The sequence below is a fragment of the Sinocyclocheilus grahami genome, unplaced genomic scaffold, assembly GCF_001515645.1.
Source record: "Sinocyclocheilus grahami isolate Dianchi unplaced genomic scaffold, SAMN03320097.WGS_v1.1 scaffold445.1, whole genome shotgun sequence".
Taxonomy (NCBI): Eukaryota; Metazoa; Chordata; class Actinopteri; order Cypriniformes; family Cyprinidae; genus Sinocyclocheilus; species Sinocyclocheilus grahami.
In genome coordinates, this window is record NW_015505624.1 from 571,053 (window position 1) to 592,319 (window position 21,267).

At 37.7% G+C, this 21,267-nt stretch overlaps 1 protein-coding gene across 1 annotated transcript in view; it reads right to left on the reverse strand.

Moving 5' to 3' along the window:
* tbc1d22a (TBC1 domain family, member 22a) overlaps positions 1–21,267 on the reverse strand; it is a 149,313-nt gene that overhangs the window by 109,688 nt on the left and 18,358 nt on the right. Inside the window, exon 5 of the mRNA XM_016234144.1 lies at positions 13,120–13,190. Within this exon, the coding sequence (XP_016089630.1) occupies positions 13,120–13,190 (71 nt within the window). The remainder of the gene's footprint in view (positions 1–13,119; positions 13,191–21,267) is intronic.

Here is a 21,267-nt window from a genome sequence, read left to right on the forward strand (position 1 = left end):
CACCTCCCAATACAAACACGCCCCATAGTATAGTCCCGCCCCTGATGATGATTGACAGCTTTCTGTGTAGACATCGGAAATTCAAATGCAAAAGCAATTGCAATTCCATTTGAGTTTTGGCAGGTTACATACACGATGCAGAGAGAGTGAAAAAGCAAATGTGGTAATTAATATTGCTATTTAAATATGACAGGCTCATAACTCGTAAGATATGGGAAATACAGTTGCAAATGGACTTTGCTTTTTCATTTGAAATGTGGCAGTTACGCGAAAGCGAAAATTCAAACGGTAATGAAATATTTGCAATTGCATTTAGATTATGTCACAATTTATGCATTCACATATGGAGCACGCAATTGAAAATACAATTAGCAATTCCATTTGAAAATTGCACTGAATATTCCTCCATACCTATGTGGCTTCTTTTTTTTAATCACAGAATGAGGCAGAAATTATATTGTTTTATATTATACTATGGGGCTGTTGAATGCTTGAATCTGATTGGTTGACGAATGTTCTAAGGTGTGCAATAATTTTCAGGGAAACACTGATTGTTGTAGGCCTTAGGGCCTACAACAGCAAAAGAACCAAAACCCACAACGACAGTGCCCAAGCAAATAATCGGAAACATACTTGCATGCAGAAATGTGTTGTCAGCGCCGCTCTGATGATTTTTATCTGTAATATAGCTCAGCAATTTTTTTTTAAAGATACCTGACATTTCTCACTAGCGAGGTAATGACGGTACTGTTCTTGAAATAGATGAACTTACAGTTTCACTATTAGTAGAGACGCTGTTGCCGAACACTGTTGAGAGACAAACAGACTCAGGTAATTCACACAAGCTTAATCGCTCGCCCACTATGTCCATGTCTTTGGGCGCGTGCACGGCATCCGGTGCGCGAGCGAGGTGTGTACGCGCTCTGGCGTAGTTTACGTTAATGGGTGTGTTGATATCCAGCCGAAGAGCAATCAACCATAACTTCAGGCGAGCAGGCTCAGAAGTTGGGAATACGTGGAAAGTCAACACTCCCGAATGAGTTTGCGTGAGAGAACGTAATCTTTTAGTTTTAAGTCGGTTTGAACAATCCGGATAAGCGCAAGTAAGTACAATTTTGATTAGCCGTCGTACCTACAATGACTGTGCACTATGTAACCAATGAATGACATATACGCGCGAGAGATCACTTCCGGCACTTGCGTAAACTACGCCAGAGCGCGTACACCCCTCACGCACCGGATGCCGTGCTTGGACATAGTGGTGTATTAGAGGTAAAAAATTATATAAATACTGTTCGGTTTCTCGCACAAACCGATCGTTTCGTGTCTTAGGACATCAATGTGTCGTCACGAGCCGCAGGGTTTCATTTGGATTTGTCTGTGCATGTTTTTTTTACTCTCATAGATTTAGTTACCATTGCCATGCATTATATGACTGATAGACTGCAACAGTTGGACTTAAAAATCATCATATGTGTTCTACTGAAGAAACAAATCTTGGATGCCCTGGTGTTAAGCAGATAAACATAACATTTTCATTTTTGGGTGAACTATCCCTTTAAGTCACGAAATTACCAAAACGGTGATTAAAGCTGCCTTAAAACTGTGCATGCATGTAATATATTTTATATATGAGTCAGATTTAAGAACATGTCTCTGAAATGGTTTTCAAAACTGTTCTGGAGCAGCCCAGCACTGTCTCACTCATCTAACACACCCGATTTAACACGTCAGCTTATTAGTAGAGACTTTAAGACCTGAAGTGTATCAGAAAAGGTAAAAAGAGTTGAGAAAAAAACATCAGATGTCAAATGTCAGATCTGCGTCATGTTCTGCAGCGGCAGCTCTTAACACTAGAACCACCACGGGGTAAATTTTACCCGTGGCTGTTTTTCAAATGTACATAACAGATTTAAAATAAAACATTCAAGTCTCCCAGTCAATGACTTTTACTAAAATTATGTAATTTACAATCCAATGTTGTTAAAAATTATTTAGATAAAACCAGATAAAAAAACGGGGCATTTATACCTATAAGCACCAGCGGGTCAAATTTACCCGCTATATAATGCATGTATTTTCACGCTGTCATTTTCTTGCCGCTTATGTTTTAACTTTGTACATTTCTAGGCAACGCCTATCACTCACTGATTTAGCGGTTATGAGTTTCATAAATAAACTAAACTAAAATAAACTAGAAGACAAAAAAAAGGCAATTTATGGTAGATAGGTATTAGAAACACTAAATGCCATGAGTGATGGAGAGTCTGATGGTAAGTTATGCATCCTGTGTCGGCTCAGCATCTGACAGTGATCCAGATATCATATTTACATACTTTAGCCTAACGTTACTCTAATTGGTCAAACTTTGGTTTATTAAATTTTTGTCTTGCCATATCGTTTATTGTTCGCTACTGTGTTGCTATTCTAGTCTGGCCGTTTCCTGAAGAAGAAAAAAATCAGATCTATATGATGTAATGAATAAAACCATGTTTTTGATTACCCAGAGTTTAATGGTGTTGTTCTCTTATTCAAATTATAAATGATATAACTAAATAAATTAATAAATATTTAGGTGAAGCTGTGCGCTTGAATTTTTCATCGCATCATCCTATACAGTGTGGTGAATTATTATTGCTCATTATTGTCTACAGGCTGTTTTAGTCATTCATAGCATCTTAATATATTGATTAATGACATTGTATTATAATATTAAACCACCCAAATATTTAGGCTACTACCTTCTAATTTCCGTTGTCAGTGCAGACTTTTTTTTTTTTTTAGCTTAGGCTACTGAGCATTATGGATTAGTGTAGCCTGCATTAAAAAGTCGAACATAAAACAACAGGATAAAATATAGTTGATGACTAGACAATCATTTCATGACTCTAGACACTTCTTTGTGAAGACGGCAGCATAATACAGTGAAATAATATGTTCTTTAGCCATATAAATACATTTGCCATGTGCGTGGGTAAAATTTACCCGCTGGCGCTTTTAGGTATCCAGCGACCTCTGGCGGTTCTAGTGTTAAAGAAATAGCAGCCAAAACAACCTAATAATCAGCTTCTGTGATGTCTTTTAATCAAAGGAAAAAGAAAAAAAGAGGAAATAAAGAACTTTTATAGCTTTAAGGATTCATCTATATTTAATTTAGAATTTAGTGTTTGATAAATTCAATTTTAATTTCTGTATATTTTTTTCTGAAGGGCACAGGTAAATATGACATGTATTATAATGGGTTTATGTGAAGATTGTTTTAAGTTCACTTAAATTAGAAGGTTTTTTTAAGCCTAATACATGTTAAAATAGACAGCTCTCAATTATACTGTAATGCTGAATGGCTATAATCAATGGTTAAATATTAGGGGGGGAAAACAATTTTATAGAGACATCAGTTGTATTGGTATCAGTGATACTGGCCTTCAGTCATAAAATAAAGATGCCATTAAACAAATATTAAAAATATACAGTCTTTGCTTTTTGTACATTAATTTGAAGATTGAATGTGAAATTATTGCAATATAAAAGTATATTTAAAAACTTTAATGTTAGGGGGGATTAATCGCAATTAATTTCAGAAAAAAAGTGATATATATATATATATATACAGTGGTGTGAAAAAGTGTTGGCCCCCTTCCTGATTTCTTATTTGTTTGCATGTTTGTCACACTTTAATGTTTCAGATCATCAAACAAATTTAAATATTAGTCAAAGATAACACAAGTAAACACAACATGCAGTTTTTAAATGAAGGTTTTTATTATTAAGGGAAAACTAAATCCAAAACTACATGGCCCTGTGTGAAGAAGTGTTTGCCCCCCTGTTAAAACTGTGGTTCATCACACCTGAGTTCAATTTCTCTAGCCACACCCAGGCCTGATTACTGCCACACCTGTTCGCAATCAAGAAATCTCTTAAATAGGACCTGCCTAACAAAGTGAAGTAGACCAAAAGATCCTCAAAAGCTAGACACCATGCCGAGATCCAAAGAAATTCAGAAACAAATGAGAAAAAGTAATTGAGATCTATCAGTCTGGAAAAGGTTATAAAGCCATTTCTAAAGCTTTGGGACTCCAGCGAACCACAATGAGAGCCATTATTCACAAATGGCAAAAACATGGAACAGTCGAGAACCTTCCCAGGAGTGGCCGGCCGACCAAAACTACCCCAAGAGCACAGCTACGACTCATCCAAGAGGTCACAAAAGACCCCACAACAACATCCAAAGAACTGCAGGCCTCACTTGCCCCAGTTAAGGTCACTAAGGCACACCTGTGCAAAAATCATGCTGTCTAATCAGCATCTTGATATGCCACACCTGTGAGGTGGATGGATTATCTTGGCAAAGGAGAAGTGCTCACTAACACCGATTTAGACAGATTTGTGAACAATATTTGAGAGAAATAGGCCTTTTGTGTACATAGAAAAAGTCTTAGATCTTTGAGTTCAGCTCATGAAAAATGTGGGGAAGCACATTTTTCTGAAATTAATCACGATTAATCCCACCTAACATTAAAGTTTTTCAAAATACTTTTATATTGCAATAATTTCACATTCAATCTTCAAATTAATGTACAAACAACAAAGACTGTTTTTAAATATTTGTTTTAGCAAATTAGCTCAAAACGGAAATGTATATAAATAATTAGTTAATTATGATTAATTACAATTATTTATATCAGCTGCCAGTAGTAACTGTAGCAGAATTAAATTGCCATTAATCTGTTCGTCCAGAGAACATTCAGTGTAAATTCATATCAACTCTAGGAGAGGATATTTCCATGGCCACAGAAAATACTTTCATACAGTATTAATGCATTAGAGCATGTAGTAAGGATCAAAATCGTAAAGGGACAATTAATTTGCCAGGCAGAATCAGAAACTCATGTAATTTGTGTTTTACAGGGTAACGAGTTTTATTAACTAAACACTAACACACACTAGTCTAACAAACAAACAACCACTCATACATGGGAAAGGGCAAATGAGGCTTGATGGATGAATCCATCAGGAAAAAACAGAGAATGAAGCTATGAAACGAGTCAGTTAATCACCTGAGTGAAACCATCAGCACCATTTTAGAATGGTGTCTACAGCTTATACTAAACCTCTGCTTCGTTTAGTTAAATGTACGATACTTGCATTGCCTTGGCCTGGAACGAGCGTACGGATGCAGTCTCGGATGAAAGTCTTGATGGTTTGGAGGTTTGGTGGTGTAGGAGTCGCGATCACCTTCTTCCGGGTTTGAAGAGTGATGAACTCCAAAGATGTTCTGACTCGATGGTGATTGGGAGTTTCTTCCCAGTGGAAAGTGAAAAAGAGCTAAGAGAGACATCAGCTGAGATCCTAGGATCTTTGGTGAATGGAAAGTCAAGGCCCGAGGCCTGGCGCAGACTTAAGGTACAGAAGACTTCTAGCTCAAATCCTCATCTTCTCCGTATCTAACAGAACCGCAGACTGACTGAGGCAGGTCACTGATGTGAGAGCTTTATCTGCTATAGAGATCACACCTCCAGGGGGGCAAAGAGCCAATGGTGACTTGTATTTTCGAAGGAAAAGTTTACGACTCTTTGTCTCTGAACATGGTAATCTGCATATGAAATTCGACTGGGTGTTGATGCAAAAACTCCTAAAGATTCTTAGAACACTAATATGTTGTTGTTACTATATGTACCAACATATAATATACACTCTCGTTTAGATCATCAGAAGACGAATTCATAGATACTAAACACAGTATAGGTAAGATTACATGAAAGAGTCGTTCTATCATAAGCATGCATAAAACAGTATACAATACAAAAGACCATATACAAGAAGATAGTAATCGTACACAATGACCTGGGGATATGCATGATAGGAAGGTCATAGAAAAATCTGTCTATGAATTAATGAAAGAAGTCGTTTCCTATAGCAGTACGTGTCTGTTTTAGAGAGAATTGAGTAGGGGGGACGATTCTCTCTACATACTTTTCGGTTGTAAAAGTTATCTGGTCTGGCTGAGGTGTCGTGGTTGCCATGGTAACCAGGGGCCTGGGGTCATTCGTAGACATCCTAGCACTCAGTATGTTTATTGGGTGAGGGGTCTGTGAATATTTGTTAATCTAATGAATAATTGACTTGTTAAATCTAATGAAAAATGGTGTGTCTGATTGGTCCAAATGCTACATTGGGTTACACTTTACTTGAAGGGGTGTGCATAAGACTTACATGACACCTTCATAATCATGACACTTACATAATCATGACATGACACATGTCATGAATATGAAGGTTTTTTTATGCATATTTATGACAACTGTCATTAACTGTCATTCACTCAGTTATGTAATTTTTAATGCAAAGATGACATTGTTTGAAATGTCTTTGTTATGGGCTATGGTTAGGGGTAAGGGTAGGGGTAGGGGTAGGTCAAATAATGTCACATTTGCATTAAAAATGACATAACTGAGCGAATGACACTTAATAACAGTTGTCATAAACATGCATAAAACATCCTTCATATTCATGACATGTGTCATGTCATGATTATGAAGGTGCCATGTCAGTCTCATGCACACCCCTTCAAGTAAAGTGTTACCCTACATTGTTTAATGGCATCTTTTTTATGACTGAAGGCCAGTATCAATGATACCAACACTGATTTCTCTATAAAATTGCCCCACCCACCCAATATTTAACCATTGACTATAGCCATTCAACATTACAGTATAATTGATAGCTATCAATTTGAACTTTTATTAGACTTTAAAAAATATCTTCTGATTTAAAGGGTTAGTTCACCCAAAAATGAAAATTAGGCTGTGTTCTACTCACCCCTGAGGCATCCTAGGTGTATATGACTTTCTTCTTTCAGACGAATCCAGTCGGAGTTATATTAAAAATTGTCCTTGCTATTCCAAGCTCTATCATTGCAGTCAGTGGGTGTTGCAGTGCTTCAGTCCAAAAGAAGTTAAATAAAAAGTGCCCATCCATAAAAAAAGTCTCACACGGTTCAACAGTCTCACACAGCCTGAACAAAGGTCTCCTGTAGCGAATTGATGCATTTTTGTAAGAAAAATAACCATATTTAAAACGTAATAATCAATTTAATCTAGCTTGGGCTCACTGTTGTAAACCGAAGCAGCTCTGGGCGGATGACGTATGAGGTTGGCGTTGTGCATGCGCCCCTCAGAAGTGACGAACGCGGAAGCGCAGCGGAGAGATCAAAACAACGGTCACTAATTAGAAGTACAAAACAAGGATTTGTAAAGAAGAATGTGAGAGGATTTCGATATAAGCCAAGAGGAGACTGGTTTTCCTTTGCTAAAGTAAGGAAACTTTGCTCCTGTTAACAAACGTAGGTTTTCACAAGACTCACTGGCGCATGCGCAACGCTGACCTCATACGTCATCCTCCCGGAGCTGCTTCTTTGTACAACTGCTGGCGCAAGCTACATTAAAGTGATTATTACGTTTTGAATATACAAAAACGCATCAATTTACTACAGAAGGACTTTTTTTTCTTTGTCCTTTGATTAACAGACATCACAGCAGCTGGTTATTAGGTTATTTTGGATGCTATTTCTTTAAGAGCTGCTGCTGCTGAACGTGACGTGGATCTGACATGCATTATATTTTCTCTCAACTCTTTTTTACCTTTTCTGACCCACTTCAGGTCTTAAAGTCTATTAATGAGCTGACGAGTTAAATCGGGTGTGTTAAATGAGTGAGACAGTACTGGGCTGCTCCAGGACAGTTTTGAAAACCATTTCAGCGATATGTTATTAAATGTGACTCATATAAAATATATTACATGCATGTACAGTTTTAAGGCAGCTTTAATAGCCTTTTTGGTAACTTCATGACTTAATGACATTGCATGCATGTAGTTTATTTCACACTTTGACATGAAAGGATACAGGCTACAGCGCGCGCCGGCACCTTTGTGTGTGCAATTGAAGATCACGCGCTGCGAGCACAGTACCGTTTCCACGCTCACTTGACTCGCGCCTGGCGCTGAAGTAAAGTGGAGCGCGCATGTGAAACGTCTCCCGTTCTCAGTCGTTCTGCGACTGAATAAATGCACTTCTTGTCAAGAGAAAAAGTGACAGAAACAGCAGTAACGTAATAATCAATTTAATCTAGCTTGGGCTCACTGTTGTAAACCGAAGCAGCTCTGGGCGGATGACGTATGAGGTTGGCGTTGTGCATGCGCCCCTCAGAAGTGACGAACGCGGAAGCGCAGCGGAGAGATCAAAACAACGGTCACTAATTAGAAGTACAAAACAAGGATTTGTAAAGAAGAATGTGAGAGGATTTCGATATAAGCCAAGAGGAGACTGGTTTTCCTTTGCTAAAGTAAGGAAACTTTGCTCCTGTTAACAAACGTAGGTTTTCACAAGACTCACTGGCGCATGCGCAACGCTGACCTCATACGTCATCCTCCCGGAGCTGCTTCTTTGTACAACTGCTGGCGCAAGCTACATTAAAGTGATTATTACGTTTTGAATATACAAAAACGCATCAATTTACTACAGAAGGACTTTTTTTTCTTTGTCCTTTGATTAACAGACATCACAGCAGCTGGTTATTAGGTTATTTTGGATGCTATTTCTTTAAGAGCTGCTGCTGCTGAACGTGACGTGGATCTGACATGCATTATATTTTCTCTCAACTCTTTTTTACCTTTTCTGACCCACTTCAGGTCTTAAAGTCTATTAATGAGCTGACGAGTTAAATCGGGTGTGTTAAATGAGTGAGACAGTACTGGGCTGCTCCAGGACAGTTTTGAAAACCATTTCAGCGATATGTTATTAAATGTGACTCATATAAAATATATTACATGCATGTACAGTTTTAAGGCAGCTTTAATAGCCTTTTTGGTAACTTCATGACTTAATGACATTGCATGCATGTAGTTTATTTCACACTTTGACATGAAAGGATACAGGCTACAGCGCGCGCCGGCACCTTTGTGTGTGCAATTGAAGATCACGCGCTGCGAGCACAGTACCGTTTCCACGCTAACTTGACTCGCGCCTGGCGCTGAAGTAAAGTGGAGCGCGCATGTGAAACGTCTCCCGTTCTCAGTCGTTCTGCGACTGAATAAATGCACTTCTTGTCAAGAGAAAAAGTGACAGAAACAGCAGTTGTGAGTGGGGTGGCCAACCATAGCCCCGCCCCTGCGTTAATTGCATTAAATATTTTTAACGCGTTAAACTGAAAACATTTATCGCCTGCGTTAACGCGCTAATTTTGACACCACTAATATATATATATATAAAATATTTGTACAAAATAGAGTTCGGTGTATGAGAAATAGCAATACTAATTCTTGCCTTAGCAAAAAACACTAATAAAATCTTTATTTTCTAGCTGACAAAAGAGAAATTATTTCTTCTTAGGAAACTGTTGAGCGCAGTTCGGTGGCAGTTTGTGAGACGTCAGCAGGATGCACAGAATTGATCACACGTTAAAGCGCCTGTTCAAACGGTGACGCTGCCCTCCGCCGGTCATTACTCTTGTTAAAGGATGCTTTCCAGCTGTTCACACTCACGCTACACTCACTCAAACACAAATACACACACACACCGATGAACTCACAATGCACACACCTGTGCAGGAGCTCAATAGTGTGGATCGATGGGGTTTGATTGAGTGGGGCTGCAGTCCAGGGTTCGAGTCAAGATGACAGATGAGGTAGCCGTAGGCAAATGAAGGTCACACGGGTGAATTGGATGTTTCTGTGTGTGTGTGACTACACACTAGCCTAGAAGGGGGTCAGAATATCAAATATCCTCCTCCATTCCATCCTGTTCCAGACTGACACTTCATCTATCAGTGTGGCAGGAGGGCACACTGCCGCCTGTCTGTGTGTCAGAGGGTACGACCACATATAACCCCCTCATCATGCCTGTCCTGTCATGGGGGAAACTTTACACCAATTACATACCTGATATCTTTCATCCATTTTTAAAGTTGAAAAGTGTAATTTTTAAAATGTTAAAATGCTTTCTCCTTCCTTAATATGCAGGTTGTGCACCTCTTGAGACAAGGGGAAGGAGGTTTAACTGCACAGATCTTACCACCTGGCCTCAAGCTCTCCCCCTTAACCAAACTCCCATCCGGGTCACGGCACCAATTTAACTGGTCTGAATTCACACCGCTCCATGAGGGGTTCGAATCAGCGTCAGTCTACATGAGAGGCAGGGGAGTGTAAACACTTCTAGCTATGCAAGCCCCATTTCATGTGCAGTTGTATCCCGAAATGTGTCAGAATGCAATTGCGTAATACAATGTGACACACTGTCAGCACTGCTGCAAAAGTATCAAACATTACGAAAAGTATTTCTAGTCACAACAAACTTAATCTGAAACACGCGCCTGCAGTAGTTGTTCCAGAAACTCTTTCTTCGGAGGTGTGTAAAAACAAGCCAACACATTTGGTCACAGTAGTATGTGCATTTGACAGACAAATTTGAAGGTAACTTTATCACCAACTTGAGTACCAAGGTTTGCTAATGCAACAGAATTGCATGAACAACCAACAAGACCGCATGTATGCAATGCCTTGTTCACACATATTAATTTGCATACTTGCATTAATTATGTTTCTGGCTGTAGAACTCAAACCAAATGGACCTTTTTTTTCTCCTCTGGACTTTTTAGCCAGGGCTTATTACTAAATTATCCAATAAGTACCTCATTAGGAGGGACATTTCCAGTAAGCAACATAAAAACGTAGGCACATCTGCCATGGGTAGTTGAGGTTAGGTGCAGAAATTGATGTTAACTCTTTCCCAGTCATTGACGAGTTATCTCGTCTTTTACAAGAAAACGCTTCCCCGCCAAAGACGAGTTTTTACGGCTTTCCGTGTTTTCACTGTTATACACTCGGGAGCGCTATTACGCATCTTCTGAATGAGCACAAAACCTCCTGAACAAAAACACACGTGAACAGGACGGAGAAACTAGCGATCTTTTATGTAAACAGATGCATATGAAAAACAATGCAAACATCAGCAATAGACAGCATATAAATGAAAACTGCATAATATTACAGAGTAAAATGTTGATCCAGGACGTGGTATGTGTCTATGCAAGCTTTGGAGGTGTTAATGGAAGTGATTTACTGGATTTATGCTTTGATAATCATACTGAATATTATCCAGATGTAGTTTTTGATAAAAATGTGATTCTCACCTTTTTGCTCAAAATTACAAATTTTTTATGAAACCTACCGATACTCAAGTGTTGATAAAAAAAACAAATGCTTTAAAGGGGTCATATGATGTTGATAAAAGGAACATTATTTTGTGTATTTGGTGTAATGAAATGTGTTTATGCGGTTTAAAGTTCAAAAAACACATTATTGTCCACATATTGTATTATTGTTTCTCCTCTATGCCCCGCCTTTCTGAAACGTGTCGATTTTTACAAAGCTCATCGGTCTGAAAAGCAAGGTGTGCTGTGATTGGCCAGCTATCCAGTGCGTTGTGATTGGCCGAATACCTCAAGCGTGTGACGGAAATGTCACGACCCTTACCATACTGTGATGCCCTGTCCGGCCGGAGCGACGATTCAAAAACATTAAAACCCATTATAAATAGGCATTTGTTGCATCCAGTGGGGACATAATTACTGATTATAATGACTTATACGGTCTTTTTACGCATTGCGTTGCATCGCGTAAACATAAAATCATGTCTGCATTTGTGATCGGAGAAATGACAAACAAGCGCTACTCTACACTGCTCAAAACTCGCGTTTGAATCATCAGTGGCAAATCCTTTAAATGAAAACGTACTTACAGTCTGTGAATCAGAACAGCCAACATTGTAGTCTACTCTTCCAGGATCAGGAAACAGTCCTCCATAAAATGTGCTGCACACATCTGAATATTTGGGTTGAAGTGTTCTGGAACAGTGTTGTTAATACAACTTAACCACTGATTTCTAGTCGTGTCCTCTTTTGGAAGACCAAACAAAGTAGTTTCGCTTTCACAACGAAACACACGGCGGGCTAGAGTGAGTGGATGCCGGCGGGCTTGAGAACAGTGCGGCCGGTGGATTCGACGAAGGAGCGGCCGGCAGGCTTGCGGCAACCACATGTGATGACCTGGACTCCGCTTCGTCCACGGTGAAAGCCGATCCGGTGATCCACAGCGAGTTATGCAAATCTTCCCACATCGTGACGTAGACATGTGGGGACGTGTAAGTACGCGCCGTTTTAGGTAGGCGTGGTTGACTCTTAACTTTTATAAAGAATATCTCTTTGGATTTGAGATTTTAGTCTTTGCAACTTTACGGATCTTCTTTATGCACCAAGATCTTGTAACACTTCAAAGAGAAAGGAAAAATTGAAATCGTATCATATGACCCCTTTAAGCTAGAATAAAACTGATTTTTTTTTGTTTAAAAGTAGAGGCTCTGATCTTTATTTTGGTGTATTGCATATTCAAATATTCATACAGCAAAATATACTGGAGGCCATCAAATTTTAGTGAAAATCATAAAAATCGCTGGCGGTGGCTGGCAACTTTTTTCAAAAATGCTGAGGGGGAAAGAGTTAACATTTCTAGATGATGTTTTTAAAGTGCACTTACTGTTTTATTTTACCATTATTAATTTGTTTTTATTTTTTCAGCAAAAACACTTTCTTTCTGAACCCTGTTTATAGAGCACAAAGTTAAAGAAAGAAAGAGCTTTAATGACAGCAGGCATTCCAGCTGGCATGGACAAAACAGCATGATCCATGTCTTCTCAGCATGATTTGAGAATGTTCCAAGGAGCATCTTGTGTGATAAAAAATAAGCAAGTGCATATGTTTCAGCTCAGGTGGTTCAAAGGTCTGTCTAACAGAAAAAGGTTTTGTATATTCACTGTTTCAGGTTTTGCCCAACCACTGAAATGGTTTAATGTACCATTAGTTTTCATTCGACTGGACCTCTGAGCTTCCAGGCGGAAATCATCCTAGAAATCATTAGTAGGAAGCCTAATGACTTATAAATGTGTATTTATGTAGAATGCATTATGTATTATTTGATTCATCTTGTAATGGATGTACGCTGTAGTTCTCTAACGAGCTTGACCATTTGAAGCAGGACTTCACTGTGCGCTGAGACTGTTCCACTTACTGAGAGTAGCTTCCATGTGATTGGGCGCACCTGCCGCGGAATTCCAGACCAGCTCAACTTCCGAAGCTCCTCTGAGGAAAGAAAAGATATTTATTAGACTAAAAGTCTCAAATTAGCAGTATGGTTTTTTTCTATCATGAATGGACTCAATTATTAATAATCAGTCAGATCAAGATTTTGCAGGACTATTTTTTTTTTCAAATTGACTAACAATGAATAATGTGAACTATGAATTATTTACAGTAAGACCATGGAAGTGTTAAAAAGGGGATCAGTTTTGACTTCATGTTAACTTAAAAAAAAAAAATGCAAACAGGTCTTGATAACACCAGTCCGTTGCCTACATTCACCATGGTGCTCTGTAAACCATTCTTACGTAAACTGTCCCACTGAACTGAATGGCAATTTATGCAAGAATACTTAAACAAATGACTTCTGCTGAAAGTTGTTCTGCTCATTTTTCCTGAATGAGGCCCAGCTGTGCACATGCTTAGTTCAGCGAGCACCGACCAGCTATTATCTTGGAAATAAACACGGCTTAAACAGCTATTTTGCATTCAGTTCAGGTTTGTACAATAATACTTTTACCTTCCTTTTCTGATGAAATAAAATGAAGAAAGATGTTCGAAATCATGTCTGATTTGTCATTAGAATTAGAAGGATGAGTACAGAAAATGTACGTACAGTATACATACTACAAAAAGTAGTATTTAATTCAAATATTCATTGATATGTTCGGAATAGCAAATACACTACAAATACGGTGACATCAAGGTGTCTCTGATAAACTGTTTTCAACATATAATGATTTGAGACGCACTAATCAGCATATCTAATAGTGCAGATAGCCTGCAAAACAGGATTCAGCCAATAACATTTGAATTCAATAGGCACACCACGCTTTCAATAAGCACTGCATAAGTGTGTATTTTTTTAACCCAAGAGAATAAATCTCAGTGAGGCAAATTGGACTTTTAAAATGGACAAAGAGTCCCTGCAGAGCCTTAAAAGAGTGAAAAAGCACTTTAGTACCAAATATTTCTCATTTCGTATCTGTATTGCATATTTCGAGGGTTCATGGCAGCGATCATAATGTTGAATGTGGATTAGTCATTTCTCAGGGCCTTGACAAGAGGCTGCAGTGTAATGTGCATACATTTTATTTGACATCAAAGATAAATCTAAATTTTAAAACAGAGGTTGGTTTTAAAATTCATACAATAGATGAAATGTGCTATGAATACAAGAGCCTTCTGGGGAAAACTTTTTTTTATTTTTTTTCTGAAACTGAACCTTTCTGATATGAGAGCCTGATGTTTCTTGCGCAGTTTCTTTGTCAGGGCAAAATGAAGACTGAAGCGAATAAATAATTAATAGTGTTGTTATGACTGCCATGCAAATACGAGGGACTGTGAAAACATAAGCATGGTCTACTTATTCACACATCATTCATTATTATCGATAGCAATATATCCGCAGGGACGCCTCGAAGGTTTATGCTATCAATCATTTCCCCACTCAAAAAATGTACCTATTTTTTATTTTCATTACATCAGAGGTAAAATTTTATTTTATCTAATCTCTGAAAGGGAATCATTCATAAAACATGATTGTGATACATTATGATTATAACATCTCAAAACATATTCATTATGTAGTAAATTAACCTAAAGTGTTATTTATTTAATTAAATGTGTCATTCTTACATTACATATATTCTATAGTAATAACAGTTAAGTATGCACAATTGGAAGCAACTAAGCCCATACCTACTGTAAGAATATATTGATAACACAGTGATATATATATATATACACATACATACAGTGGTGCGAAAAAGTGTTGGCCCCCTTCCTGATTTCTTATTTTTTTGCATGTTTGTCACACTTTAATGTTTCAGATCATCAAACAAATTTAAATATTAGTAAAAGATTACACAAGTGAACACAACATGCAGTTTTTAAATGAAGGTTTTTATTATTAAGGGAAAACAAAATACAAAACTACATGGCCCTGTGTGAAAAAGTGTTTGCCCCCTAAACCTAATAACTGGTTGGGCCACCCTTAGCAGCAACAACTGCAATCAAGCGTTTGCGATAACTTGCAATGAGTCTGTTACAGCGCTGTGGAGGAATTGAGCCGAACCGTGCCGTACCGTACCGTACTGAGTCGTACCGAGCAGAGTCGTACCACGCAGTGGAAATGCGCCATAACATTAACTGAGGCAAGTGAGGCCTGCAGATCTTTGGATGTTGTTGTGGGGTCTTTTGTGACCTCTTGGATGAGTCGTCGCTGTGCTCTTGGGGTAATTTTGGTCAGCCGGCCACTCCTGGGAAGGTTCTCCACTGTTCAATGTTTTTGCCATTTGTGAATAATGGCTCTCACTGGGGTTCCCTGGAGTCCCAAAGCTTTATAAATGGGTTTATAACCTTTTCCAGACTGATAGATCTCAATTACTTTCTTTCTCATTTGTTTCTGAATTTCTTTGGATCTCGGCATGATTTCTAGCTTTTGAGGATCTTTTGGTCTACTTCACTTTGTCAGGCAGGTCCTATTTAAGAGATTTCTTGATTGCGAACAGGTGTGGCAGTAATCAGGCCTGGGAGTGGCTAGAGAAATTTAACTCAGGTGTGATAAACCACAGTTTTAACAGGGGGGCAAACACTTCTTCACACAGGGCCATGCAGTTTTGGATTTTGCTTTCCCTTAGTAATCAGAACTTTCATTTACAAACTGCATGTTGTGTTTACTTGTGTTATCTTTGACTAATATTTAAATTAGTTTGATGATCCGAAACATTAAAGTGTGACAATATATGATTTGATATATACAATATATATATTGTATATATCAAATCAGAAGAACTGATTTTGTTTAAATCTAAATGTAACAGTCCTACATTCCATTCACTTGTCCATTGCAGGGACAAGACCAGCCTAAACATTCTTCAAAACTTCTCTTTTTGTGTTTCACAGAAGAAAAGAAGTCATACTGGCTTGGGAAAACACGAAGGTGAGTAAATGATGACAGAATAATCATTTTGGGGTGAATTATCCCTGAATCTCATTTTGGGGGTCAGCCATGCAGCAATCTAGATCTTCATAAAGTCTTCATTAAGCTATATATCATTATAAAAGACACCATTTCCATTCTAATGAATGCATTTCTGCAGATCTTCATGGCGCTTGTGCAATACCTGTGTGGCTAAAGTGTAAGTACAGAGGGCATGAGTGTGTGTTCTCTCCAGGCAGGTATGCTGGTGTAGTATATGAGGACGGTAGGCTGTCCTGACACATTGAAGGCTAGCTTTAATGCGTGTGCTGTTTTACGCAGGAACTTTATAGGGAAAGAGCTCAATTCATTAAACACAGAGCCACTCAAGGGTGTCTCCTCGGCTCGCACCTTTGAACCCTCATTTGCGCTGTCAGCCGCAGAAATTAGTCGATGAATCTTGTGCCCTGGCACTTAATTAAACTATCTGTTATATTTCCTCCACGTGGCATTAATCTCACAACGGGGGGGGAGAGGAAGAGAGAGGAGTTAGACGTTCACTATTTCATCAGCTCATTGTTGCTGTCTTTGTCCCTTTGGAGACGGTGACCTCAAAAGAGGTTGCGACCATCCGGACAGTTGCTCCTGAAAAGCTGCCAGCTATGCGAGTCTCACATAACCTGTATAAAACATGTCCAGGCAATATATAACACCTTAATCAAAAGAGGGGGGAAAAGACCATGGTTATATCTGTAGCTTAAACAATAAAATTAAATAATTTAATTCACATATTCCAAATTCTTTTTACTATATTCCAAAAAAAAACAAAAAACTGTATTGTATTGCATTGTATACAACGTTTCTGTATCATGGTATTTTTTGTAATACTTTTACATAAAAAAGGGTCTGAATAGAATGTTTCTTTGCTCTAACAGTAATAAATACAGTAAAAGCAAATAATAAAAGAAATAAAACAATTGTATTTTGTGATGAAATATGACCTTGACACGTTTTCATGAGAACTATATGTATCCCACATTTGTGCACAGGTGTGTTTTTCGTGTGTGTTTGTGGACAGTGCTATTCTTGCCAAACCACTCTAAGGCAGTCGTTTCATTTTCTTTATCTAATTTGTGTGAGGGCTGTTTATTTCTGTGCCAATACGGTTTCCACAACAGATTTTTCACGGAAAACAAGGAAGCAAAAGAGACATATTCTTAAAACACTAAATGATTAGTTTGTGATTCAGATTTCTTGACAGATGAGTTTCTTTCTGTTATTGCCGTTTAAGTTTCACTAACACAACTTGTAATCACATTCAATCAGCATCTACACCAGTATTAAAGTCCTACATCTCATATATAAGATATTTGTTCTGTGGGTGAGAGCAAATAAGCAAACGTATTTCATCAAAAAATATCTGTAAATTTAGTGTTTTAATAGAGTGCCGCATGTCATTTCCAAGAATACACGCCATTTCCATGAATCTGTTATCTCTTTAACACATGGCTGGCCATGATTTATCCAACCACCCTAACAAAAACTACAAATAAATAAGAAAATAAAGAAATGTTCACCATTAATAATAATAATAATAACAACAATAATAATAAGCACCCTCATGCTGTTCTAAACCAACATGACTTTTTATTTCATGGAAACGTAAAAGGCGAAAGTATTGGGACACACCCTTCTAATGAACAGGTTTGACTACTTTAGTAATTTCCATGAGTACAATGTTAAAGGGGTCATTGGATGTCTATTTTCCACAAGTTGATATGATTCTTTAGGGTCTAAATGAAAAGTCTGTAACATAGTTTGGTTAAAATTTCTCAATGGTAGGGTAAAAAAAACACCTTTTTTACCCTGTCAAAAACAGCTCTTTTCAGAGCAAGCCGTTTTGTAGCATTTTCCTTTAAATGTTAATGAGCTCTGCTGACCCCGCCTCTCTTCCAAGCTGCTCTCCGAGGGTCTGTTTACTTTAGCTGCAATCATCGTGAAACTTGCTAATTAGCTAATTATTAGGAAAGGCGATTTGCAAAGATTCATTAAAAAAACCTTATACTCACTTCTGTAGGTGAAGCGGGATCACTGGAAGCTGGAATGATAACTTGCGCGAACATAGACACATTTAGGTAGATCGGGGGCACATTCCCTTCAAAAACAAACGTAATTCACTGCGTCTTCAGCGGCTCAGATGTCGGGAGTAAATGACGACTGCTATGTTCATTATTACATCCAACAACAGAACACTTCAATCGCTTAGGAGTCACTCTTGTCTACATCTGCTCCGGCGGTGAAACAATGGCTAGGGTGGGTCTAAGGTAAGACACCAGTCCAGTCTGTGCTGAAACGCTACTGTCAATCAAACTATTGTGGAAGGGGCCTGTTTTTGTGACGTCACACAGACAGGTATCTGAGATCGGCTCGATTTGAGAAAGGGGTAAAGATACACTGGGTGGACTTTTATCATTATAGGGTGGTTGTGTACACACACTGCCAACACACATTTCAGTTCAAACAAATTGTAAAAGTGCATGTAGCATCCTATGACCCCTTTAAAGCATGATAATCTAAGGAGTTGTGTGCTTCTACTTTTATAGAAACAGTTTGGACAGGAACCTTTTCTATTCTAACATGACAATGCCTCTGTGTATAAGGCAAGGTTCAAAAAGAAATGATTGATTCAGTCAGTGTGGAAGAACTTGGCTGGTCTGCAGAAAGCCAAGTCCTAATTCCAGCTGAACACCTCTGGAACCTCTTTAAATGCAGACCTTGAATCAAAAACTCATTACCAAGCACAAATGACTTGTACATACACTATATGGACAAAAGTATTCACCCCCTTCTTTAGAACAGAAAAGGGCACTTCCAAAACTGTGGCAACAAAGATGGAAACATCATTTTTGTATTTAACAATTGTATTTCCATCTCTGATGCAACAGTTTTAGGAGTCGCTCTAAAATGACTGTGTAACCCATATGTACAGGTCATTGGTGTTTGGTGGTGAGTTTTTGATTCAAGGTCTGCATTTAAAGTCATGTCAGAGGTGTTCAGCTGGGATTAGGACTTTGCTTTCTGCAGACCAGTCAAGTTCATCTTAGAATAGAAAAGGGTCCTATTTTATAACTGTTGTTATAAAATTAGAAGCACACAATTCTCTAGAACATCATTATTTTACATAGGAACACAGGACATTTTTTAAAGTAGTCAAACCTGTTCATTAGAAGGGGAATTTTGCTAAATATTCAAGCTGTTTTTGTCCAGTAAATGGAGACTGAAGCTGACAAGCAGCAAAAAATGTAGCATGAAAGCATCAATGTAGTCTACATGACTCTATTATCTATATTTCAAACCATCTCCTTTGACATTCCATGTAAGAAAAAAAAATGACTGAGTAAAATTATGACAGGATGTGTATAAATATTTCTTTTTTTTCTTTCAGTTCTCCAATATGTGGAGAATGAATATTACATTACACCGCAGCCCATTATACGTTCTTCATAAAGAACATCAAGTCTCCAGAACACACTATAGATTAGAATGCCTTTCCAAGCTTGTACACCTTTGTGTTGGCTCTGCGCATCAGTTGTCTAGTGCTCTATTGTGTGCTTCAAACACTGCCGCAGACTGAATTAAACACAGGAACTCTGAATGGACTAACACCGGCAGTATGTGCACTATAATCCCTCAAAGAAACACTACAAATACTAAAAAGCAAACATATACTCTCACTTCATACAGGATATCAATGGTTCATCTGAGAGTTTATTTAAGAGACAGAGGAGGCAATAGCAAGAGTGACAGACAGAGAGGAGAAAAATGAACGACACACTCCATTTGCCAGGGGACATGAGGGCTGTCAGTCAAACGCAGTGTAATGCTCATCATCAGGAGTGAAAAAAGAAACATTTGGGGGTCAGAGTGATATTTAAATACTGCAGTGATGTGAGACAACAGGTCCTAATGGAATATATTCAACCACAAAAATAATCCACTACTAGGATGCACAAATATATAGAGATTTTAAGCCCTCAGCGGTGCTCCAAATAGTAATTAAACATCTAAAATGATCTTTATTTGTACGTTTTAAGACATGCCTCTCCGCAGGCGTGATCTCCCTATAAAGTACATTATTGCGATATCTTGGCGAAATTCACACAAACATAATCTGTTACGTCTTGTCTTACATGAACGTTTAGTTAATTGTTGGGGAAAAATCTGATGTGCAACATTATGCATTACAGAAGGTCTTAATATAGATCTGTCTCAATGTTAATCAAACACTAAAAGAAAAGACGGAATTTATTCACATCTTTGTTCTTATTTTTAAAAACAAAGATAAAAGAAATAGCTATTTTGTGATTAATAATAAAGTAATTAAAAAAAGAATTGGAAGAAAATATGCAACATTGCTTGGGGATTTTGCTTTGGAATCTTCAGAAATTTTAACAGGATTTTTTCTCAAAGTCTCTTTTTTTTTTTTTTTTTTTTTTTCCCCTTCCAAAAAGTCATATTTCAGTTTGAATGTATTTTAATGGGGAATGTGAAAATAAAAATAACTCATTTTTGAAAATTTGCTCATTCCGACTCATTTTGCCAGCACGGGTCACACATGGCCTATAAATGTGATTGGTTGCTAGCACTATTTTCTAAAACTAAAGTTTACCTCTGCAGCAAAAACAATGACAGTTTTGTGAAGTTCATTTCTAATCAAGATGCACACTACATATGTGACATATTTTGCAAGGGCAAAAAGAACCTCAATTTATTTTGTATACTGTACACAATCATATTATGAGGTGTAAATTAATGAGTAATAATTTCAAGACTGTATTTATTTATTTATTTATGTAGTGTGTGTTTGTTTGTTTCCATGATTCAGTTTCAAAATCTTTGATTTAATTAAAATAAATGAATAAATAAATAAATTGGGCAGACCAAAAATATGTTTTATAGATAAGTTGATGCTACAGTATTGACATGCTGGCACTTCTTCACCTTTCAATAAATGTCCACTAGTCAGTCTTGTATGGCCAAATCAGTAAAAACATTAAAAATATATATGTACTTATTAGTGTTTATTACTACAAATTGCTGCAATAGTAACTGGTGAACGTAAATAAAAAAATATTAAATATCATTATTGTTGCATTC